Source organism: Corticium candelabrum, chromosome 17 (assembly GCF_963422355.1).
Source record: "Corticium candelabrum chromosome 17, ooCorCand1.1, whole genome shotgun sequence".
Classification (NCBI taxonomy): Eukaryota; Metazoa; Porifera; class Homoscleromorpha; order Homosclerophorida; family Plakinidae; genus Corticium; species Corticium candelabrum.
Genome location: NC_085101.1, coordinates 128812 through 155391, shown reverse-complemented (window position 1 = coordinate 155391; position 26580 = coordinate 128812). Strand labels below are relative to the sequence as shown.

At 43.0% G+C, this 26580-nt stretch overlaps 1 protein-coding gene and 1 long non-coding RNA gene across 3 annotated transcripts; one reads left to right on the top strand and one right to left on the bottom strand.

Moving 5' to 3' along the window:
• On the bottom strand, positions 1-26040 carry LOC134192714 (integrin alpha-4-like). 2 transcript variants are annotated; one of them, XM_062661463.1, is made up of 19 exons: positions 25590-26040; positions 18183-18310; positions 18014-18129; positions 10727-10912; positions 10570-10618; positions 10430-10510; positions 10304-10357; positions 10195-10238; positions 10070-10138; positions 9960-10012; positions 9815-9899; positions 9653-9761; positions 9479-9582; positions 9328-9424; positions 9208-9253; positions 9073-9147; positions 8954-9009; positions 8719-8873; positions 8317-8649 (listed from the first exon to the last, which is right to left on the bottom strand). In XM_062661463.1, exons 1-19 carry the CDS (start codon positions 25757-25759, stop codon positions 8449-8451), a joined length of 1878 nt encoding a protein of 625 aa, XP_062517447.1. In that variant the 5' UTR covers positions 25760-26040; the 3' UTR covers positions 8317-8448. The 2 variants fall into 2 exon arrangements, 1 of the variants encoding a protein (XP_062517447.1); XR_009971966.1 differs by lacking the exons at positions 8317-8649; positions 8719-8873; positions 8954-9009 and adding an exon at positions 1-294 and having other exon boundaries at positions 9015-9147.
• LOC134192716 (uncharacterized) lies at positions 24804-26445 on the top strand. The gene is made up of 2 exons (XR_009971967.1): positions 24804-25277; positions 26021-26445. It is a non-coding gene; the product is annotated as an uncharacterized LOC134192716 (long non-coding RNA).
• The last annotated feature ends 135 nt before the right edge of the window (positions 26446-26580 follow it).

Sequence of the window (26580 nt, the reverse complement as noted above, 5' to 3'; positions counted from 1 at the left end):
ACATCTATCCACCCCTATGAGAGCTGGTATAAGCGCACCTAGTGGAGCAGTGCAGAAATCTGCATTACGTCAAGTGAAGTGCTGCGTACTTGGTATGGCATCTAGCCAACAACCAGTTATAGGACCTCCACAACTGATAATTCTTGCTTTATCTGATCACTCTCACATTGCTGCGAAAAATTCCTGAAAACCTTTATCTTTCACAATCGCATTCAGCTTTGATTGTAGCTTTCTTGGGTGTCTAGCCTGCAGGGTTCAAAAAATGTGTTTGAATCTGGTCGCCAGTTCGGCCACCTAGAGGAACATTTGACTTTGACTAGTTTCTAGGTCAGAGATTCCAGAAGTAAACAAGTCATTAATATCACGTTGAGACCCTTCCCAGATTACCATGCTTGATATTAAAGAGACATTTCGAAGATTTGCGTTAACGCAACATTTCAGAGACGTGCGCTAACGTACATTTGCAGCAAAATGCAATGGCTGCATGCGCTGATGAAAGTGACAAAAACTGCAATGCGAAGTCACAGTTGAGTCCAGTTTTTACGACAGGGCCCCGATCGGTGTATGGTAAAACAGCTGTTCATACGTGGTCTGTTGCACATGAACACAACTAAAAGGATAAAGAGAAGAGTGGTATTGGCGTCCGGATCTGTTTCGCCGTCCAAATCTGTTTCGGCGTCCACCGCGCTTCACCGACTGCTGTCGATGTCACGTGATGTTACACGTGATGGCGAGAAAACCCTCTTCAGCGTCGCATTAGAAAAGCGTTGCTCGCTTGATAAGTATGAGTAAGTTGTGAATAAGTGTTTCAGCTGCTGAACCAAACAGCACACTTTGCAAACTGCGATCTACGGTAGATATTCGAGAAGTTGGAGTCCCTATCGAAAAAGTTACAACTGCGTCCGATAGAATTTATCATTTAATCAGTTAAAAGCGTACGTAAGCATATCTCATTCTGCGAATGCGTCAAATGTCTCAATTTGATTGTTGGTAACCAACAATCAAAGGTGTATGCTGGGCGCAATTTACTAGTGCATGTGGCCAAAATGTTCCTTTAAATTAAGACCTAACTAGAAATTTGCAGTAGTGTTGGATGAACATTGTAGATAGCAAGTCAACACATCAATCTACAGTATTGTGCTTCGGATTCTTGCTATGTAATACCGTATAACCGGTAAATTGCGAATTCTGCAAAGAAATCACAGCGTGAACAAATAAAATTCGCACATATTAGTCCTATCCTTGGGAGTCCCAGAAAGTAACTGTAGGGACACATGTACAAGTGTGAAACTGTGTGTACCATTAACTGTTCTCCTGGTTGGAACGCAAAATTTAATTGGCAGTAATTAAAACTTTAGTCTAAATTTCTCAAATTGCAGAAATTTAAGACCGCAGAAATAACCGGTTATACGGTAGTATTAGTATTCATATTGTATTCTAACTTTCAACTAATTGTATAGCTACAACCAAACAAAAAAACTAATGTGATTATGACAATGTGGTTTGTCATCACATCGACATCCTGGCAATCCATCCAAGAAGACATGAGCATTCTTTGGTTGAGTAGAGCATTTCCTCTCTATATGACTCAATGCCACCATTGATTTGTTGAGAACAGTACATCCGGCTACTGCACGTAATTTGTGGTAACTCTCAAGGGAAAACTCCACACCCCACTTGGATAGCTGTGCTATTCTCTGGAACGCACCTTATAAACTTTTGTTATTGTAGCGCGTGGCATCATTCAACAACTAGATTTCAGAACAGGACATGCAGAAATGTCTGTCTGAACAAACTGTGAGCATACAAGCACCTCGACGTACCTGGTAGTTCTTCTGATAGAAAGACACTCAGGCAGCTTGCTGTGGAAAAGATGTTTGTTTTGCCACTTCCGACGCCCGCCGTTTGCAAAGATCTACGTAATAGTTTTCATTCGTGATGAGCTCAAGCGCTGTTCGTAGTCTCAATTCAAGATGTTCAGATTTTTCGTTTCCTTTGAACAGCGTAGAAAAGGATCTAAGTAAATAGGCAGTTGCTGTCACCTTCAACTACAATTGGCTGCAGACTTTGTGTTTCATTGAGGAGAAGCTGCTGCGCAATGGCGTCTCATCGATGATAGAGCTGTTGACTTGGATTTGCTGGTGTAGTGTATAAAGAATAGGACTGACCGATTGTTTAAAAAATTATACGCGCCTGCAGATCTATAGTTGGGTTTGTCTGGAGCTGATGCCGAGGACAATGAGATCAGTACAAGCAGTAGAGAGTCCATAAAAATGACAATCAACCAGAGAATAGCAACAACTCGCAATAGATTGCTAGGTGATATGTTGTTACGCGATATGTACGAAGGTGCTAAGTAGACGACATATGTTGCAGGGTGCCACTAAATGGTAGACATATAAGGTGGCAACATATCTTAATTGTAACGCAAAACTGCTGCTGAGCAGGTGGTTCGCATCCAAGAGCTGTTGCCACGAAAGACTAAAAACTAACAAATACACGTATTTCTAGTCACCAAATCGGCAGCAACACTTTGTTTAGTCGTCAACCACCTAAAAGTGATATGGCGACTTGACAACAGAAATTCTTGAACCATGCTAGGAAGGTCTAGTACAAATCAGTTGACTTGTGGATTTGTAGGTACTATGAAGTGTTTCCAGAGAGGCTTATAAATGACTAGCAATAGGAAGAATAATAGATGTGTCATTTGCTTCTACACTTGAAAGAAGTGAGTCACAAATTAGAAACACCCTTTCGTCTCTTTCTGGCAGGTGATGAAGCCTGCTTGCCCATGCACCTAGGAAAGCACAACAAGCAATAGAACTTGACTGAGTTAAGCCCCATCCACCTTGCTTGATTCCCAATGAAAGCTGAGATTTTTGTTGGACTGACAGCTTACAGCTGATTATTTCCTCAAATGTACTAATTACATTTAGATCGTATTCCTTGGCAGTTGGACTGACCAATGATGGAGGAATGAAACACAAAAGACGTGAAACCTTGGAGACTCCACAATAGTGCAGCAACAACGAAGCTGAAGCTGACTGCGCATAACAAACTAAATGGAGCTTGGACAAAAATGACCTGGCAGAGTTGACTTGAATCATTCTTGCTTCTTTACAAATGACAACTTTGTAAATACTCTCTCTCCCTCCCACCAACTCTCCCTCCGACCAACTCTCCCTCCGACCAACTCTCTCTCCCTCCCTTCCACCCATTCTCCCTCCCTCCCTCACACTCTCCCTCCAACCAATCACTCTCCCTCCTTCTCACCCACTCTCCCTTCACACCTCTCCCTTACCCCTCCCTCACACCCTCCCTCCAACCAATCACTCTCCCTCCTTCTCACCCACTCTCCCTTCACACCTCTCCCTTACCCCTCCCTCACACCTCAACATTATCTTTCCATCACCTCAACATTATCTTTCCATCACCCTTCCCTCATGGCCTTCCACGCCCCTCCTCATGGCCCTCCCCACCCCTCCATCACTTCCTCCCTCATAGAGTAGAACCTTGCTAATCTGAACAGCCTCGTAACAAGCCTTGTTTGGATTAGTGAAGTTGTTTGGATTACCAAAATGCAGAGCCATACATACGGTTGTTGCCAAAATGCGTAGCCTTGGAAGTCCAGACCTTGCCTCAAACACCCAGACCACTAGAGCATTTACATATGTCTCTATGTACATCTCATGTTTGTGGTAAAGAACACAGCTGCAACGACTATACTTCTAAATAATGTGCCAGTCAAGATTTTAAAAATAGTCAGAGATGCGCATTTGCTGAAAACTAGATTTTACTGCTTGTGGCAGCAACCCGGATCAGGCGGCTTAATAATATCTGGGTATACAAGACAAGGCGCCAAAGGTAATTCGGATTAGCGAGGTCCTACTGAACTCCTCTCTCATATCCTCTTTCATGCCCCTCCCTCATCCCTCTCTGCCACCCACTTCTCCCTGTCTCCTTCCTTCACCCGTCCTCCCTCACACCCGCTCTCCCTCATTTTTCCGTTCCTCCCCCTCCTCTCCTTGCTCCTCCCCTCCCCTCCTTGCTCCTCCCCTCCTCTCCTTGCTCCTCCCCTCTCTCACCGGCTCTCCCTCCCTCCCACGCTCCTACTCACTCCCTCACACACTTCCTTTCCCCCCTTCCCTTCCACCTGCTCTCCTTCACTTGTCTACACTCCCTCCTGTTCTCCTGTCCTCCTTTCCCATCCACCTCTCTTTCTCTGTGTCCATTAGGTTTACTCTGTGATCTTTGGCGCTGTGCTTGCTGAGCTCTTCAAACAGCACAAAAATTGGTGCGTATTGCTGTCCTGTATGTAGTATGCATGCAGCAATCAAGCCAGCTCACAAACCTGCTCATCGTTTTAGCAAATGCAGTATCCAGGAATGAGCTTATGATAACTCGTAGCTACTTGTTGGACACCATTTGGTCTACACTTCCTCCCTCTTTTCCTTCCCTCCCACTCTCTCCAGCCTAGCCTCATCTCTAGAATCACGTGAGCCTGGCAGTGTCCACTTCCCGTATGACACTTTCAGCCTCCCGTGAGTCTGGACTCACCGTGCCTACTTTCACTTCCTTACTTCACTAAGTGTCACCCCATGTGACTAAATACTGTACCTAGGTCAACTCAATTAGCTTATATCTATCTAATGTGTGACCCAGCACATTGCGTATCACGCCCAAGCCTCCAAACAGCGCATGGTGACTCTCCACGGTGAGTGATTCACCAAGTTCAAGCTCTTCAAATCTCAAGACGATTCCAGCATGTGGAAAGGTAAGTGTATTCCTACATTATTGTCCTACTCGTGTAGACTGGCGAGCCTGCCAAGTCTAGTTACGACGATCCAAACTTCACACGTAGTTCACTTGTTGTTTCGTCGCACATCCACTATTTGCATGGCCCTTGCTAGTGCTCAGACTCTATTGTAAAGGTAAGTAGGTGCACAATGGCAACGAGAGACATATTGACGTGGAATTGCAGTCTGCTCTTTGTGTTTTCAATTATGATGACTTTTGGGAAGGTAAACTTGAAGTCTCCAGGGTCATCCTAACGGGAAAAGACATCTTTGTCCGCACAAACAACAAGTGAAATACACGCAAAGTCCGGATCGCTGTAACTAGACTTGGCAGGCTCACAAGTCTACACGAGTAGGACAATATGTAGGAATACACTCACCTTTCCACATGCTGAAGTCATCTTGAGATGTGGAGAGCATGAACTTGGTGAATCACCCACCCTGGAAAGTCACCATGCACTGTTTGGAGGCTTAGGCGTGATACACATTCTGATGGGTCACACATTAGATAGATATAAGCTAATCGAGTTTGTGATGTGGGGTGACACTTACTGAAGTAAGTGTGTGAAAGTAGACGCGGTGAGGTCAGACTCAAGAGAGGCTGAAAGTGTCCTACAGGAACTGGACACTGCCAGGCTCACGAGGCTACTCCAGCCCTCACTCACTCCCGCCCTTCCTAACTCGCCCTCCTGCCCTTCCCACCTCCCACTCTCTCTCCTGCCCACTCTCCCAGGACCCTCCTGCCCACCCTTCCTCCTGCTCTCCATCCCTCCCACCCTCTCTCCCGCACACCTGCTCTCTTTCAGCATCTGTAAGGTTTACTCTATGTAATCTTTGGCGCTATGCTTGTTGAGCTCTTCAAACAGCACAAAATTGGTCTGTATGATTGTCCTGTACGTAGCGTGTAGTTTGTTCATTAGTGTTTGAAAGGTCCAGTTATTAATCCTACTAACATCGTCCATCATCTTTCATGTGGAAGATTTAGTACTGTCATAAAAATACCTTAACTATATTAGCCCGAGGCACATATGCGTAAAGCCTGATTCACAATACACCTCAGGTCGTGTGGTGTCACGTCAAAGAAGGCCGTTTCCAACGCGACGCGACGGGCTGGAATAGGAAAATCCTATCCAACACGTCGCGTCGTGTCGTTCCAGCTGTATTATGTGAACCAGGCTTTAAGGTTACAGTAGTGTGTCTGCGTAGATGGACCAAGGGACAGAGAGACAATTGGAATGAAGCATATGCAGTCATTGCTGGTGTTAATTACTTACATGCCAGTCAATATTTTCATATCATTGGTGTCAATTAGCAGTGCACTGTACATCTGTCAAGCTATAGCCTCGTCTAGCCTCCCAAGCCAGGCTCTTCCGCGCAGTCGCTGAGCTAACTGCACGTGAATCACACAAGGAGGAGGAGCTTTTCCCGGCATTGCTCCAGCGCGAGAAGAGCCTGGTCGCTTTCGAGAACGTCATAGTGACGTGGGACCCCGATCCGGTCTCATAGCTTGATAAAGCTAATTCTATTAGGTAAGCATGTAGGTATGAAAGTTGAGAACACGCGACATCACTTCACGCACTTGCTTGTTTTGCACGAAGTACGTAGTTAACATCATCGTTCGCTTCTAGTACGTATGTAGACAGGACAGCTCAGCCATGTAATATTCTGCAGTGTCACGACTCCTTTTCAGCATTCAGTTTCGCCAACAGCACACCGCCAAATCCAGATCTGCAGCACGGTAGTTTGAGAAATGAACTCATTGTACGCGGTTAGTGTATATATGTAGCAGTCAAAGTCTGTGCATTGCAAGTCATACGTAGTACACGTGCAACTACGTATACGAGTCAACTCTACACTTCCTGAACATGGTAGGTCCACTGCACTGCTGTTTTCCCATACCTAGATGTTTCCAGTTCACTGTGAGGAGAGCCAATATCGTACAAAAGTGCTGCTTGCTGAGTCGAAAGTACCGTCACATAGACTGCGTTAGCAATACACGCCAATCTGATCATGACCTGGAGAGGTCAACAAGCTCTAGGCCACTGTTTTCATGAAACATTGAGTGAAACTGGGCCGGCAGTTCTCACACCATTTCCCCACAGACTACAGATGTCAGAGTAGACACGCAAGAGTGGTGAACAGTTCTACGTCGGTTTCAATTCGCGCAAACCTGCAGATGAGTTCAGTAGAAAGAAACGTTGCTGGAGAGTGTAGGTTCAGCAGACCAGTCCCATGTAGGCCATTCCTACGCTCATTATTCACCAGCACTTTGTCCATCAACGGCTTCACTGGATTTTGTGTTCACGCGCTCTCCGTGGAGGGCTACCTCTCTGCTTCATGTATCAGCGCAATTACATTAACGAGCTCTTTAGGAAATCGAATTAGCCTTATGCAAGCTATGAAACCGGATCGGGGGTCCCACGTCACTATGACGTTCTCGAAAGCAACCAGGCTCTTCTCGCACTGGAGCAATTTCGGTAAAAGCTCCTCCTCCTCGTGTGATTCACGTGCGGTTAGCTCAGCAATTGCACGGAAGAGCCTGGCTTGCGAGGCTAAGCCTCGTCACCAGACTCACATGAGCCCGGTAGTGTCCGGTTCTCGTATAACACTTTCAGCCTCCCCTGCTATCAATCTAGTCGTGCTTGCCGGTTCTTAAATACTTGCCAGATTAGACATGACCTGTACAGTCAGGGCAGAGCTTCCTTGTAGCTAAGCTAGCAGCCAGAAGTTTATCACGTTAGTGCTTCTTTAAATTCATTGTGTTTGAAATGCTTAAACCTAGACAGCAGCTTGAGAAAGACACTCGCACCCTAGCATGCTGCACATGATTGAGCATGAGTTGCAGTGGCTGAACAGCATGACATATAGGGCAGAGAATAAACCATTCTTGTTTACACCACATCTACATGTTGAGATCTGATAATAACATGGATATAGTTACTTGTTGGAAACTATCAATATCTGGAATCATTTAGACTCTGCATCAAAATGCTGAAGTGAAACAGAAAGAGTAGAGCTGTCACTGCACTGTGTATCAGGTTGTACATTAAAGCAATTGTTAAAACAGAGAACCAGTAGACAATCGTCTGGGGAAGTCCCTATTCTCTGCGTCTGACATGTGTTTTCATTTTTTCATTAATATGATAATAATCACCACTGTCTTATTCCTCCTCTTCTTGTGCAATTTCAACATCTGATGTAAACTGGTCGGGTACTGCTTGGAGCTTGGATTAGGTGTGAGTTGATTGAAAAAATGGCCCATTCTCTGGAGCTAACAACATTATCAAACGTCAAGATGGCTCTCACTTAGGTACGGGATATGCCAAATTTCCCAAATGCACTGTCTGCAACGTCCACATCTGTCCTATGCTCACAGTTTCACGCCACAGTAGACCTATGGCTCATTTCTTTGGAAAACAACGCTATCGAATGTCAAGACAACTCCCAGTTAGCATGCAAATACTACGCTGGGACACCTCCAACATGGCAAATAACTTCAAAGTTGACCTCTCGAAAGGGAACCGAGCATCTGATTTTTGCACCATAATGTGACCGTGGTGGGTGCATTTGGCAATTTTGGCAAAAAATAAATGCAAACTGTGGTCATGGCGGCCGTTTGTTAGCCTGGCAGAAGCCAAACGACAGGCAGACATCAAAGCACAATAACATGTAAATAAACGTAATTGACAAAAAAAGTGAGAACCTGAGAAGAAAATGCAGCCTTTGACCTTAGCACAGGATATAATGACTGAGTTGTATCAGGATTTCCATCATTGGAAGGCAGTTGTCCTTCTGGTGGTAGATCGTAAGTTAACTTTGCAACAATCGGACTGAGTAGCTCTACAATGCCAGCCTACATAATGAAACCACAGGAAAGTATTCATTCCCAACAGCCACAACTACACCTAACAATTTTGCTGACCTGAAGTTTCAAGGAAAAATTCTTACACGATTCTTTGCTTACTTTAGCTGTAATATTCCCACTTGCAATGGAACTCTTGTATAAAGTAAATGTTGCACGAGGAGAAAGGCCAGCCTTCACTCGTGTCTCCTCCAGTGAGAGATTATAATTCATAACTATGTGCATGCACAGACACACATACAACATGCCCTTCAATTTATGTCAATCATAAAATGCAAATAATGGTAATGCATACCAAGTTCACCAGGTAACTGTCTTCCAGAATAATTTAAACAAACAGTTACTTCAAACCTTACATCAAACACGAACTTGATCAGCTTAACTTTAACTCAAATAACGATATCTCGTTCTCACTCAGTGGTATTAGGATAATTCACAAACTGAGGGTGAAAAGCAACTGTGCCATGAACATCTGCAATAGGCCTGGATCTACAACACAACACATAAAATAGAGCTAGCTATTAATGTGCTATGTTCATCTACTCAAACCTTAGTACAACAACATTATCTGAGAGATAAGCTCCAACTAAAACATCTACAACAAAATCGAGAAATATGCTTCATATGGTTATAAAGCACATTATGTACACTTCTAAATCATTGGCATACCAGGATAAGTATTACTGTCAAGATCCATACCACCAGAGAGAGATACCCCGAAGCCCATCAGATGTTCACGATAATGTACCTCTATTGCTTCAATAGTCTACAACAAACCAACTTCCATAGTAGTACTATCATACATTAAGAGATGCCGTACTTGTGATGGTTGATTGACTATTCCACTTACTGATCCATAATACACATAAACTATGCCACTAGTCTTGTCACTAGTCTTGGCATATGGCGCACTGACGACAACATCTGAAAGACAGTGACAAGTTTACCTTCCACTCAACAGTTGCTCTAAGACCTAAGATGAATCAAACATTACCATCAAATGAATCTCCATTCAAGTCGCCTGCTTTGGCAATGGCATAACCAAACTGTCCACCAGGTTTGTTGCCAGTCAAGAGTACAGAGTGAGCATTAAATTGAGCTGTCTACATAAACAGTTAGATACACATTCCATGTCAAATGTTCATTTATGTAGCACCTTGTCGTTCATAAACACAGACACTTGACCTTGCTCATACAAAGAATCAGAAAAAAAGGGAGAGCCAACCAACAAGTCATCAAAACTATTGAAACTAACTAATTAGACATCTAAAATTACATCTGAACTGAAGCCTGCAACTTACCCATCACCATTCAAGTCTGCTGCAGCTACGGAATGTCCAAAGTAAGCACCAAACTACAAAACTAACAATTAATAATCATACAATGATTACTCACAAACATATTACCATACCTGTGTACCATCCCTATGCCATCTTAGCGTTTGTTGAACAGATTCTGAGTTGTATTCAAAAACAACCACCTATACACTAATGTTATAAGTAAGTATCATCAATATATTTAGTTTACTGTACTAACTCTCCCAAAATAACCATTATAACGAGGAGCTCCAAGTACTACATCTAGCACCATAATAACAAATGAGATAAAACTTAATCATTTGAAATCTATCTGAAATTCTCATTACAGTAAGTCTTGTCATTTTTCGTCCATCCAAACTGACCAAAATCAGATGAATAACCTAAACCAGACATATACAATGTAACTACTACAAGAGTTGCAATAAACAACGGTCAATGAAACTGCAATTTACCCAAATAGTCAAACTCTGCAGCTCCCTCCTTTCTCTCAGTATCTTCAAATGAACTGTCTTTATGAAAAAACTGTGCAATTCCTAAACAACTAATATTCCTATATATATAAACAACAGCCAAATCAGTAGTTAAGTAAGACCTTGCCACTTGAATGCCCCAGGGGAACCCCATACAGAAATTTCACCATCCTATTAGCATAAAACTGATTTTTACCTTGATAATTTATAATTTGTTTAGCTAAGCTCATCTCATGATTATTAAGTTTCATATCATCCATTGCACATGCAGTACTATACCTCTGAAACTTGAGAAGATGTTCCAGTCTGGCAATAAAAAGTTCCTCTCACACCTGGAGTTGATGGGTCGTTACATGGATCGCTCTTGTACAGCAATTTAAATGCCTTGTCCAAAACTGCACACCGACCAACGGGATACCACTGACGACTTGTGCCTGACAAGTCAACGTAGCGATGAGCACAAGCCTATGACAGCAAGCAAACAATAAGCAAAGTAACACAAGCATTATTGAAAATGCAAACATATATTCACACACACACACACACATGCACGTGCGCATGCATGCACACACGCACGCACACATGCACGCACGCACGCACGCACACACACACACACACACACACACACACACACACACACACACACACACAAAGCCTGAACAAGTAGTCATACCCAACTATTTCTAAACGTAGCTCCCTTGCCTTGATATAAGATCTCCATGCACTACACAGAGTCTCTGGGCCAGTGCTGACTATCCACCCTAAAGCTTGGATGAAGACAACTACAAGAAATGACTAGACCCTATAGAAAACCCACATGTACTCTGGTCCCATCTACTGGAGAATGTACAGTACTGCCACCAATTAAATTTGGGTAACAATCCTTTTGATATTTTCACCTTGAAATGTTTTGGAGTCTCAAAAAACTATTCTTCATAGCCTCAAAAATACCTACTGTTACCTGCATGGCTACATTTGCATTGCACCCACTGAACATGGTGAATAAACAAAAGAGCACCTATCACCATAGGCCACAACAAAGAAGCTAAAGACGATCCAAACAAGAAGACAATGTCAGTGAACAACAGTTGCAATGTTCAATACCTGTACAGTGTTGACAAATACAGCACACTACACTCTGCTGACCTCTCAACTTTCTTATACTAAATCATGAGACTGTCTTTTTTAAACGACTAGGTCCATAAAAACATATCCAAAGTAGGCATGGTCAACAGACTATGTGTTGGCCTTGCTTTAGGTTTGTGTGCACCAAGGCTTTGCCTCAAACTTCCAAATGTTACGTACTTACAGGTAGACACGCCGGATACCCCAGATACAAGCAAGAAGAACCGTATATAGAGTTTAGTTCAAATAATCCGCTATGTCCAGAAAGATGGAGTTAATGAGTCTGCGCGAAACAACTGTCAGAGTGTCTCACAGACGGCTTGTCGGGAGAAAAGACTGGCAATCGTGAAAGTTGCTTTCTGTTCCCTCTGACTTTGGATCCCCCAAGTGTATAATGAATCACCTGTGTTTGTTTAGAAACAAGTTACTGGGTGCTGGTATTACAAATAACTTCATTTGCATCACAAGATTATAAAAACACACTACAGTAGCATACTGATACTGTAAATACACAAATTTTCGTACGCACCTAATTTCGTACATTGGACTAGAAGACCATTCATACGCATCTTATTTTCGTACGAGCTTTACTGACAATCTTAGAGCACGCTAGCACAGTAACCGTTTCATTTCACGTGATCGTCGCGTCACTCGTAATTCATGAGTTCTAAGCTAAAGCAAAGTGGTATCCATGTGTGGCTGACGTCGAAAGATAAAAAAGAACAAGTACTGCTACCTAATAGATCATGGCTACTCAACCCAAATCGAGCAACATCCGGGATTCATCAAAACGACATCATAGCTGCGAATGACGGTGTAGAGGAAGCTCTGGATCGAGATAACTCGCCAGCTAAGCGGAGAAAAAGAGGGCAGTATCACGTCTACGACTCTAAGACTAGGCTTACCATTACCCGAGTTACGGAAGGATGTGGACTGACGAAGGCATGCACTCGTCTGGAGAAATTGCTAGATCACACTATCACAAAGTCAACCGTTCAATTGATTCGCAACGCGTATGAGTTGAGTGACACTATAACATTGCAAACTGGACGTGTTATACGTAGAAAATTTCATTTCGGTCTTCTGCCATGGTAAAACCAGTGTATTGTTTAGTTAGATATAGCGTTGTAGTACATCATCAACATTGCTAATTGCTATTAGTAATATCAGTTTGTCCTTTAAGAAATTTTAGTACGCATTTTAATTTAGTACATTTAGGAGTTGTACGAACAATACAAAAATAAAATGCATACAAAAATTTGTGGATTTACAGTACCTAATAAAAAGCCAACATGCTTACCAACAGATTTTCTCCTGTCTTAACAGGCTACAGGAACAACTCTGTTTGAACATTGAAACTCAATTACTACATTAGACATAATTGGCCACATCCCCCTCATAACAATTTAGCACTTAGCCATACCATAACAATAATGCTGTAATAGGCTAAAGACAAGATATGCAAGATCCGTATCCTCAAGCCCCATAGGTCTGGTTTACAAGACTTCCAGCTACTACAGTATTAGAGAAAATCCAAAAATACAAGAGTTATTGCCATTTTCGTAAGTAAGATCAAACTAAGAGTAGTCGGAGTGTGCACCCTTAAAGGGGAAGTCCGACAAAAATGAACTTAACTTGTATGAGTAGATCTTACGAAGACAAATCGATCGGTATAAGTTACTCCGTTATCTTCGCTTTTGTAAACGAGAACGAGCGATGTTTCTGTGATGTGCAACGCCCATGCGCCTGCTCCGAGCTTCCTGGTCAATTAAGCTCCGCCCACTGCAACAAATCAATGCGTTTACGGATGTCTGCTACGGATATATCGAGAATGAAGAATGTGAATGCAAAGATACTATAAAGATCTGCCTTCTTGCCGTCAGTGGTTCCTCTCTAAAGTAAAATGATGTCGGTAGAGCTGTTTCCCCGCCAGACTTTGAAGCAGAATTCCTCAATACCACGGCTTACCTAGAGAACGCGCTTGTGCTTGAATATTTGTTAATCCTTGTTCTTTTGATATCCGAAGAGAAACGTTCAGCGCGCCCTCTGGCGTGTGCTACAGAGGACGTTCCTATTTTCACATCCAGTCAGCTCACTTTCTTTTGCCGCTGATTGGTAGGTTACAATCCCAGATGTAAGAATAGGCTTATCCTCTGTAGCTCACGCCAAAGGCCCCCTGTACGTTTCTCTTCGGATATTAAAAGAACAAAGATAAACAAATATTCAAGCACAAGCGCGTTCTTTAGGTAAGCCGTGGTATTGAGGAATTCTGCTTCAAAGTCTGGCGGGGAAACAGCTCTACCGACATCATTTTACTTTAGAGAGGAACCACTGACGGCAAGAAGGCAGATCTTTATGGTATCTTCGCATTCACATCTTCATTCTCGATATATCCGTAACAGTTATCCATAAATGCATTGATTCGTTTGCAGTGGGCGGAGCTTAATCCACCAGGAAGCGCGGAGCAGGCGCGTGGGCGTTGCACATCACAGAAACATCGCTCGCTCTCGTTTACAATAGCGAAGATAACGAAGTAACTTATACCGATCAATTTGTCTTCGTAAGATCTATTCATACAAGTTAAGTTCATTTTGTTGGACTTCCCCTTGAAAGACAATGATAGTACAAATAAAATTGTAAATCTCTCTATATATATATGTATGTATAAAGGAGAGCTGTCTCTGTCTGTCTGTCTACATGGCCACCCTTATCTCCGCCACCCCGAGTCCCAGATCCGCCAAATTAGGCTTGAGCACACCAAAACGTCGGTGGTAGAAAGTGAAGCTGTCTTCGTCTTCCAGACTTCTCCCACGCCAACGCAATTTCCTGCTGACGGCGAATATCTCTGGAACACCACATGGGATCTCCACCGAATTTAAACAACCCGTTCCTGACGTCCGATGGTACGCTTGGAGCATGTCGTTTATTGTGGGCGACATCGACAAAGCAAGATATTTTGCATATATCCGGGTCTTGTAAACGTCTACGTTTGGCCGTTACACACTTCGAAATACCCTGCTATGTTCAATACGCCTATTCCCCGCAACGCCAGCAACGTCTTCGAAGTGGTGATGACCAAAGGGATGGTCAAAATGACGAGAGTCAGACGAGTGAAAACAGCTTGTCCCGGTGAGTATGTAACTGCACGTGACTTTGTTCCTGCTGCCCCGATATAGATCGAGAACAGAACTGTCGAAATGACTTCAACAATCAATAATCCAATCAACGGGACACTCGGTTACAGATACATTTCATGATAAATTAGAACGGGATACTCATGCAACAACAAATAAATTTGCATACATTGGGATACTTGATCCTTGCTAATTTCTCGGAACGGGATATAATTGAACAGGATAAATTACATATGAACAAGATAAATTGTCAGAACAGGATACTCGTACCATAAATTTCCATACAATGTTCAATTAATTAACTTTAGGAGAATTCTGTGTGGCTGCTAGTTCTGTGAATGAGATATACTTCATGAATGCATATAATGATAAATTAATTTACTAACAACTAATAATCTAATCTGTCTGTGCAGAGAACAGGATGGTGAGCTAGTACATGTTATGTATGTATGTATGTATGTATGTATGTATGTATGTATGTATGTACGTGGCTCAATTGGTTAGAGTGTGGAGTTGGAGATTGGAAACATCCGGGACCTTCAGGTCAGAGTTCGAGTGCGGGAGGGCCACATACATAAGTTCCCTTGGGCAAGGAACTAACATACAATTGCCTCTCTCTCCGGAGTGTCAGGTTCTGTCCAAGAAGCAAAGAAGAAGTTTACATATAGACAGTGACTGCTGATAGTGTTTCAATTGTATACTAGTATCGTAGATTGTATACTAGTATCGTAGAAAGTATAGTAGCAAGTACTTAGTAGTGTCTGCAGTAACCTGGGCCCTAAGGGTCCTTGTAACAAAAAAAAAAAAAAATGTATGTATGTATGTGTGTGTGTATATATATATATATATATATATATATATATATATATATATATATATATATATATATATATATATACTAGCTAAATTGCCCGGCTTAGCTCGGGTGCATTCAATTGTGTCTAAAATTTTAGTTACAGTTAAGTAATTAGCAGCGAGTATTCCATTTACAATTCAATTCTGTATGCCGCTCGTTAGATTTGGCTAGTGACAGCTGACTAAAGTTGATGTCAATTTTTTGTAAATTCCTAGAATGGGATACTCATGCATTTAACAATCACTAATGTACGTAATCAGCCCCAGGCGAAGAAGGGTATCTGTAATGGCATTTATACTTTGCAGGGTTCTCCCCAGGATTTCAAAATTGTGTGGTGGAGGACAGTAGTTGCCAGACACGCCCCTTTCTGTGACAGACGCTCAGATACCCAGACCTTATCCGGGTCATATTGACCTTGTTTGTGCTTTCAAGACTTGGAGTTAGATGTACTGTCATCAGGAGCGGCAGAGTCAGATTGCGACTTATGGTCGGCCTGAGGCAGAGCTCCTTGATCCGCTTGACTGGAACTGGTTTCCTCCAGCTCGTTACTTTTAGCTTCTATATCTTCGGGACATGCTCACTCTGACTTTCACACCAATACAGGAAAGAAAAAATTATTGAACCTGCCACTTTCTTCTTCATCTCTGTGTTCGTTTACGCATGCTCACATTAATGCACACATCTACATAGCCTCGAAATTCCAGATCTTTCTCGCAAAAGCGAATCGTCAGGACATCCTAAATTGACTTCGAAGATAGAAGAGGTAAGTGGTTGACAACAAACTCATTTTTCAGTGGCTAGCCTTCTAATAAAGACTTCTGCAGTCAATTAGAAAGCAGATCTTACCTTGCTTTTCTTCACGCGTGATTGTACTTGGTCACGTGGCTGGGATTTGTCAGTATGGCGCTGCGCCACGCTGCCACGCTTTAGGGAGAACCCTGCTTTGGGATACTCGATCCCTGCTATTTTCTCAAATAGGATCTAATGGAACGAGATAAAATTGAACGGGATAAAATGGATGTGAGCGAGAGACACTTAAAATTAAAGTATGTCAGAACTTTATGCAACAACATAAATTTCCATACAACGCTTAAATTAATCAACTTTACGAGAATTGTGCCCGCGGCTGCAAATTAATGGGATATAACTCTGAACGAAATTCTTCATGAGAATTCTTCAGGGATACACTTCATAATAAATTAGAATGGGGTAAATGAGATATACTTCATGAATGCATACAACGATACATAAATTAACTACAACTAATAATAATAGAAATTTACTAACCATTAGTAATATTTATGTCCAATCTGCCCATGCGGAGAACGGGATGGTGAGCTAGTATATATAAAGGAGAGCAAGGAAAGCTGTGTGTGTGTGTGTGTGTGTGTGTGTGTGTGTGTGTGTGTGTGCGTGTGTGTGTGTGTGGACGTGCATGTGCGTGTCTGTGTGTAAATCAGGATCGGGTTGCACTGACAAGGCCATAAGTTATAGTGTAACTGGTTTGTGTTGTGATTGAACTTTTTTGCACAGGGATGATAACCAATGCTACAGTGGAGGAGACTTTGAAAATCTACAAAAAAAATTTCTATACAAAACTGTACGTGACCTGGCTACACTCCTGCCTCCAACCATCAAATGCATTTTTAGATACTTTCTGTCATTTGTTCATGAAAAGGTACAAACAATTTGCTTGATTCCAGAAATTTACTAACCATTAGTAATATTAATATCTAATCTGGCCGCACGAAGAACGGGATGGTGAGCTAGTGCCTAGTAAAAAGCAGTCATTGCTGAAAACAACACTGTTCAAACATAATAAATTTGACACGTTTGAAACAATTACTAATGTTGAAAAGACTTAGTAGTACAGTAATATTTTGGGGGCAAGCCAACGAGTGGCCTTGTCCATCCATAGGCAACACAACCACCTAGGTATTCCTGAGTCACGATAGAAGAGAATTGTAGAAAGTTTTTTGCCCAAGAAAATTATGCCTGTGCACAACCCAGAGTTGAACTAGCAACCCAAAGGTCTTCAATGTTTCCACTTAAATGTGACTCCTTCATGACCTGTTAATGATAACAATGTCCAAAGAAGACAAATAACAGGAAAGTTACATGCAGTCATGGTGTGTGTGTGTGTGTGTGTGTGTGTGTGTGTGTGTGTGTGTGTGTGTGTGTGTGTGTGTGTGTGTGTGTGTGTGTGTGTGTGTGTGTGTGTGTGTGTGTGTGTGTGTGTGTGTGTGTGTGTTATTATCGTTGTTGTTGTGCCCACTCACTGAATTTACGTGGTTAGGTACACAAAAGTCTCACACACCACAACAGGAAAGTCTGTCTGAAATCTAACTACATTAGCTATTATGTGTCTGCCTGTGTGTTTACATGTATGTCGTATTGTGTATGCATGTGTATACGCACGCAAATGTGCACAACTGCATGTAGGCTACTTACAACTATTGGTCCATTTCTAGCTGCTGCAACTGAACAACCAAGCCACTGATCTTGAAGCCTATCTCGCTTTTCAAGGACTTTTCCTGCAGGACGATCTACTTTGTGGTAAGTGAAATCTACAAAAAGAAAACCGTCAGAACAGAAACAAGTTATTGCTAAAACAACTTACTTGTATCTATATCGATAACAGTACAAACTTCATTTTGAGCAATGTCACATCTATACACAGCCCCAGGACGACTGACACCTAAACTTTCAAGTGTTGTAGTGTTGTCACGTGGAGCACCAACAATTATCCTGAAAACAAGAAACTATATTGCCACTGAACACACGTATACAGATTGCTCAACTCAAGCACATTTGAAATACCACAAACTTACCACAAATACATATAATTACATGTGTTTACATGTGTTTACATGTACATGGTGATGTCACATATATAAATTTAACTGTCCACTGCCCTGAATATTCTGGATGACTGATATGAACTCATAAACCTACGCCACGTTTCTACTATCTCCACATTAAACTAGTTTAAAATTAGCTTAAACGAGTCTATAAACTAAACCAGTTCCATTAGGCTACTGTTTCCACTTGCGCATCTGAGACATGTGACAAATCTATTTGCAGTGTTCCTGGAACAACACTTGCTGTTAGCCTCGTCCACAGACTCACGTGAGCCTGGCAGTGTCCGGTTCCCGTATGACAGGAGGCTGAAAGTGCCATACGGGAACCGGACACTGCCAGGCTCACGTGAGTCTGGGGACGAGGCTACTTGCTGTGATACATTGGGCTCCTTTGTCGTCGAGTCAAAACAACAACAGTTGTCACTGAGATTCCAAATTCAGCATCTAGGTACATCAGTAGCTTCTGATGTCTCTTATTTTAATTAATAACACTTCCATCTTTCAAAGCAATCCAACAAAATAATAGTAGATAAAATCAAAATGATGGTGCCAATAGCCAAGAACACTACTATCAGTTAATTAACCAGCTGACCAACTATAAAATGGGTTTAGGAAGAGCAATTTTACAGTTAGAATATAACTGGTTTAGTGCAAGTCAATGCAAGTCAATCCTTAAACCAGTTTAGCATGAACCACTTGTTAAGCCAGTTTAAGTGCTAGTGGAAACATGTACCAATACACCAATTTGCTTGCACAGTGTCGAGACCGCAAAAATACTGAATACTGACACCTCACATAAAGGCATATCTAAGTACATCTACTTATCCACTCAACACAACAAAAAACTAAAAGTAACTGCATGAATTGTTGAATCTCATTAAAGATTCAAAGTCATAGACCTAGACACAGACATTAATGAGAACAAGTTGTACAACAAGTTGTAGACAAGCATGGTGCTTTGTTGCACATGTGCATAAACCTATTCTTTTGTTCAAATGTTAAGGTGAGAACAAGGCACCCCCATTCAGTTGGACATGTTGAAGAACCGGTGTCTGGATAAGTAACATCCTAAAGTATGTTAAACAAGAGGACATATACAATCATAGTCACAAATGTGAATGTTCTTAATCAATGCAATAGAATTCAAAATACAGTACCTACTTATAAACTGTGACTAAATTTGACGATACTTCTAAAATCCACATTCCACAGATGCAAAGCTGTCAAACATTCCAATTTGACGCTGTAATAAACTGTTAATTCTCAGCAGATTTAGTTAATGAAAATCTTGTTCAAACAAACAACATCAACCTATTACCATCTGATCCAAACAATGAGATGCACTGTCTTAAAAGTCTCCTATAATCCATATACATACTGTATATGATGTATTACTAGCCATTCCAGTAGAGGTGCCAACAACATCCCCATCGATTTCTCATAGCTTTACTTGTGTAATGTCTAAGTACTCAACAACTAAAGTATCTGCCAGTTATGCAATCTCAAAATCGTGATCCAGATTATGACATAGCCATCACTCCAGGGTTCTCAGCAGTATGTTGGGAAAAGTGACTATGCCTAAAGTCATGCCTCACATTTTCAATTGGATGTGCAAACCCTTCTGAGCAAAGTACTCACTTGCATGATGTAATGAAGTTATGGCTGGACTACACTATCACCAATGTGGCACCGCTGGTATGTAGGGTCAAGTTGTTGTTCTTCTGTAAGAGTGGGTATCATTATCAACCATAATCCATTTATGCCCAAAAGCTAATTTTTGAACAAAACCTCTGCACTTGCAACAAAGCAAGTCCATGACTACTCAAATGTGTGATTGCAGTCACGGGGCTCCTCACGAGGGACCGACCCCCACCACGCATAAAATTTCTCAATGACAGACACGCTATATCTTCCAGTTCATTCGAACACACGCCTACACCAATGCCATGTGTACTGTACTCTGCAACACTTCCAGCGATCGAAGACCGAATGCAACCTACACGTTTCCTGCACTGAGTGCTACATGGAAAGTGTGTCAAACTCTAACCTCAATGTCACCTTGCGCCAATTGCATACTACACATCTGCTTGTGTACACTGTTACCTACTGTCCACATCTACGCTCAAGACAGAATCTGTCTGAATCCGGGTGTAGTCTGAATACATGACTACCATGTTTACATTACCAATGTCGTAGCTTTTATTATAAGTACTATTAAAATAATTATAAACCCACAAAGCAACTTCATTATTAGACTCCACAAAAATAATCCCTCTGGACGGCATCTTAGGGGTCATTCCAAAGCATCGACAATTTCACAAGTGTACAAAATGCACGCTAGAGAGCCTCTGTACGCTTTAGAAAACGTTCATTGGTAGCAAATGGTTCGTGCTAATTTCTCTTGTTTTTCATGGCCAGAATTGCATCATGCATTGCTCCCGTGCTAGTCGTCCACACCTACAAGATTTGCAAACATGTACGACTGCTACAGCCTATTCTGGTTTTGTTTAGAACAGTGTGACGTCATGCTGGCATAGCCATTGTCTTGTTGACCGAGACGTGTGGATTGGCGCATTGTCCTGCTGGAAGACAAAGTCGTCTCCTATCAGTGCCACTGCGTCTGTAAACATGTGCTCCTCCAGAACCTGTTGATACACCGTGCTGTCCAAACGACCTTCCAGTTTCACCAGAGACCCCACACCATGCCAACACATCGATCCCCACACCATCACACTAGCCGCGTGCTGGACCGTACGATCACAACATTCAAGGAGAAATTCCTCACCTTTGCGACGCCAAACGTACAGAGCACCATCGTTTCGTATGCTGACTTTTGACTCATCTGTAAAAAGAACAGATTTCCAGTCATCCAAAGTCCATTGTGTGTGAGTGGTTGCCCATCCCAGTCGCAAACGCCGATTGTTTTCTGTTAGCAGTGGGTTTTTTTCTAGGTCTCTGAGCGTTTACTCCTGTCTCACTGAGACAACGACGGACTGTTCTACTTGCAAGACACCTGCTTGCCGGTTTCATCAGCCAGCTGATACGAGAGTAGTCGTGATGGTGCTCTGCAGTTCTGCAGTGCCATTCTCTTCAGTCAATGATCTTCCCGGATTGTCATTGCCTTCCCACGTCCAGGTCATTTTTCATAATCACTGCTGCCATGGGAAAGCCGTTGCAGGCACTGATGAACCGAATTCCTGGAGCGGCAGACAAAAGCTGCGATCTGACGCACAGAATGGCCAACTGAGTGAAGGGCTTCAATTTTCCCTCGCGTTTTTGGACACAACCGTTTGCCTCAAGGCATCGCTGCAACTCGTGAAATATCGCATGGAACAAGACTCTGCAACTGCGTGCAGCTGAACGTTCAGGCTAACTTATCGCCTAAGTTTGGCGGTCTCAAGGGCAGCGGTTTTAGTGCAGCTGACATTTTGGCGGTAGCAGTTTGAGATTTTGCTACGTAAACGTGGACCGGAAGTGGCATGTCAATGTTCTCTTGTTGCTATAACTTTTTTAGTTTTTGTCTTAGCAGGATTTTTTTGTAATTAATTAGTGTCACATGATTTTTGAATACGTTGAAGTTTGTTTATTGATTAAAATGGCAAAACAATTCAAATTGTGATGACATGCGTGAAATCAATGCGCAAAAACAGATGATTCACCTTTTTTCATAATGTTGATAAAAGGACCCACAAAATTGCTTTCACTCTCTACTACAGAGCAATCTTAGATTGTATGCCAAGAATGAGCATCCAAGAGTGATGAACGTGTACAAAGACAAGAAAAGTAGGAATGGCCGTCTTCCTTCTTCAAAGCAAACTAGATGTGCAGTAAGTAGTAAGTAAAGCTGCAGTCTTGAACTCAAGCTATGTTACATACTAACAATGGCGCAATCCATGAAAAAAGAAATTCGGAAAACATTTGGTTTTGCTGGAGAAAAATTCAGTGCCAAAGTTAGACTAGACACAAAAATGCAAGGTGTCCCTATAATTTGTCCAAGTCTGTATATACATACATACATACACAAGCTCCAATGCCCGGCTTCGCCCGGGGGACAACACATGCCAGGTGCTTCTCCTTTCCACTTCATAGCGCCGCAGTTTGTCATAGAGCCAATACAACACGGAAGTGGAGGAGAGACAGGTCGCCTCTATAGGTAGAGATTATAACAAAAAGTATCTAAAAATGCGTTTGATGGTATCATAGGTGATGTTGGCCATGAATGATTGCAGTGAATAAAAATGTCGTGTATAACTTGCAATCGTATATCACTCCCGGATATTGCGCTGTCCCGTTGAATGAAATAGTCATGTGCAGTTACACGAATCATATAGCACTCCCGGATATTGCGCTGTCCGAAATGAAGTCATGTGCAGTTAAACGAATCCATCAGAGCAGAACTGAAAGTCACATGCAGTACTCACCCGGATAATCCGTTCCCGTATCTAACGAAGTCACCACTCGTACCGACTCTCGTCATTTCGACAGTCCCGTTGAATGTCGTCTCTTCGAAGACGTTGCTGGCGTTTCGGGGAACAGATGCATTAAACATGGCAGCTCCGTATCTAACGAAGTCACCACTCATACTGACTTTCGCCATTTCGACAGTCCCGTTGAACGTCGTCTCTTCGAAGACGTTGCTTGTGTTTCGGGGAACAGGTGCATCAAACACGGCAGCTCTTCGACGGTCGTAGACTGGCAAACGACTGTGGGCGTATTTTTTCAAGACCCGGATATCAGCAAAAATATCTACCGTTTCCCAGCGTCGCCCGCAATAAATGACACACTCAGCGCGTACCGTCCGACGTCGGGAACGAGCAGTCTAAATTTGGCGAAGATACGACGCGTTGTTCCAGAGATATTCGCGAGCGAGCGGAAGCGAGCGCGATCAGCGGGAAATCACATCGTCGTGGGAGAAGTCAGGAAGACGACCACAGTCTCACTTTCGACTGGAATGAATTCAGTGTGCGCAAGCCAAATTCGGCCGAGATCGGACTTACCGTTTTTGAGAAACGCTCGTATGGACGGACACACAGACAGACACCTCTACTTTATATATATAGATATATACATTAGTACTACCCGCCCTATAGGCAGTGGCAATCTATTGTTGTACACCACTTCTGCAAAGAAGACGCATTTCCGTGACACACGGATGCACACACGCATGCAAAAGCGGCCCGATGAGCCAGTGCATCTTGCACTCTGGCGCATCTTGCACTCTGGGAATTAGAGGATGGCGTACAGTAGCTGGCGAGCACACCACATCCGCATACTCGGTTAATTGATTGAGCAAACAAACTCCAGCCCCATCTCAGACTCTTCCCACCTAAACTGTCATGATCTATTCGTGGAGAATGGCGGCCCAGTGAGCCGGCCGGCTTACTCCGACTACACCCGCGCATCCTCACACTGTAGATGAGAGAATTAGAACGGCGTACAATAGTGGGTGTGCGTCCATCCGCATACTCGGTCAATTGAAAAAACAAACTCCCGTGCATCTCATTTCAGGCCGCCAAAGTCTCGTTTCGGGCCATTGGAGGCAGTCGAGGTGAAATCCAACGCAACCGTTCGTCTCGGACTTGCGATCTCAACCGGCCCACCGCGTTTCGTGACGATCCGACCGGCATCGTGTCGATCAGCACGTTGTGTGTGTGTGTGTGTGTGTGTGTGTGTGTGTGTGTGTGTGTGTGTGTACAAAATCTCAAATTTCTCCTCCCCACGACTACGCTTCATGATAGAACCTACCCTAAAAAATAGTTTCCGTGTCCGACTACAGATGAGTCTAAGAACGATTCGTGCAAGGGAGCAAACAGCGACGAATAAGCTTCATGAACTTCCGTCGCCCCATCCTTTTCTATTGTAGCTAGGGATTGTGTGTACGTGACAACCAAGAAACACCTTCAGGAGTTGAATGCCACCTACAGTCAACTATTCACATGGCCCATACTACAATCAATCCTTTACTACACTGTGCTGCATCTAACACTGTTGATAGTCAATGTTTGCTGACAACAATTTCTATGTCAGTAAATACCATACCACTGTCGTTACAACAGAACTGAGTGCATACCTAGACTGTACATTTCTTGTACATTTGTCTTGATTACGATCGCAAAACGACGATTACCTATACCAGGCCTGTATACACCAGGCCTGTATACGTAACCTAAACTACTAGGAAGTTTGCAGTTTACTTCCATGACAGCTAGGGTTTCAACAAATAGGTATTGTCTAGCTAGGACTTGGCGTTTCAGTAGGCGGTCTGAAAACTCCATTGGACATGTTACTCAGAATGTGAGGCGCCTATGGATACCTACAACTAGTTAGTAGTGGTTCCCATCTCGCTTATCTCAATTAACATATCATCCTTATGTCTTTATGCGCCATGGAATGCTGGGGTTGGTAGAACCAAGACATCAAAGGAACCTCACCAGACCCTCTCCCCACCAACGGAAGTCAAAAAGGGGATGGGCTGGCTGCGCGAGACTAAACTCCACCCAGAGTCATGAGCTAGCGCGCTTTGTAGCTACGGGCGGAGTTATCTGCGCAAACTATACTTGGCACTGCAAGCGTGTTGCGGTCATTGTAACCATTGCAAGCGTCGGCGCTTCAGAAAATTTGTTGTCCCTTGCCCTCCCACTCATATCTCCGTTGCTATTCCAACGTGAAAGACCGAGGGTCGGAGTCTCGGTCTGATGACCGTCTCCTGCAGCACGGTATGGTTGACGCATGCGTATACTTGAGCTCGGATCCTCGCGTTGGGGCCAGACTTAAGTCTGGCGAAGTTCGTCTGGTGAAGGTATCTGACGGCGAAGTTACTTGGTGATATATAAGACTAAAAAGATCCGACGAAGGTAAGAGGTCAATTACTCACACGCTGTCATACAAATGTCTAACTAGCAAAGAACGCACACTTCTTGTGACCAAGCCACCACATCCTCGCCAAACGAAAACGGCAACACTACGTCTCGTAAAAACTATCAAAGGCATGCACTCGTTCCTGTCAGATTCATACCACATACCACAAGAGGAAGTGACGCTTGGGCCTGTGTTTTTAGTACATGTACGGCAGTTTCCTACACTAACGGCAGTGAACTAGAATTTTAGAGTTACAGTAACGAAACAAGACTCCACAAAGTACAATAATTCGACCTCTAGATTCTTACCATCCACGACCAGTTGATGAATCAACAAACTGAGCGACGCTGAATCCAAAATAGGCGTCCTTGTTCTCCCCATGTCGAACTACAGGTTGTCGAATATCGATGTTGCTGCCTAGGATGTCTGATGGCAACAAAAGATAGAGACAGAAGCATACGATCGAAGTTCTGCTCATGCTGAACTGTCACACAATAAATTTGACACGCCAATCCGGTTCAATATATACACCCGGATGGCAGACGTATGTATGCAGCCTGGGTTTCCACGAAAGACGTGCATCCTGAGTGATTCAGAGGCGGGACTAAGCGACAGTCCTCCTTGTGGTTTAATCGAGCATGCGCAATTAAAGCCTACAAAGAATTTCTCGAACACATGAAATATTTCTTTTGTCTCATTTAAGCGAATGTTGAATTTTCTTTTTGCCTATCTTGCACAGTCTAGAAAGATGGCTGGTTGAGGCTGGAAGCAACAACAGGGGATGTTGCGGTTGGCAGCGGTTAGCAATTGGCGTGAGCAGTCGAAGCTATGTCTACGGTTAGGTGGCTACCGGTACTTCTACGCGAAATGACGATGATGAACTTTTTACGCCCATCGTGGCACGGAAAACCTCCAGGAACCTCGCTATACGGTTGGGTGGCTACCGGTACTTCTACGCCAAATGACGATGATGAACTTTTACGCCCATCGTGGCACGGAAAACCTCCAGGAACCTTGCTTAGAATGTACAGGTATTACCTAGTCTTCTAGTAATCTAGCTAGACAAGTACGTATGTATACAAGAATTGTTTAAAGTCAGAATTTCAGAGTAGGATGTCAGTACCTAGAAACTGACACTGAAGTGCATTGGTTACCTACATTGAAGTTCGTCTAGTGTGTATCAAGGCATGGTTGAAGGTTGGTAATTTGCAAGGACTATGGTAGACAATAGAGCCATCTTGTGTGTGATGGTTGGGTAACTTATCAGGATGTCTTGACACTTGCTCAACGTTTCTAGCT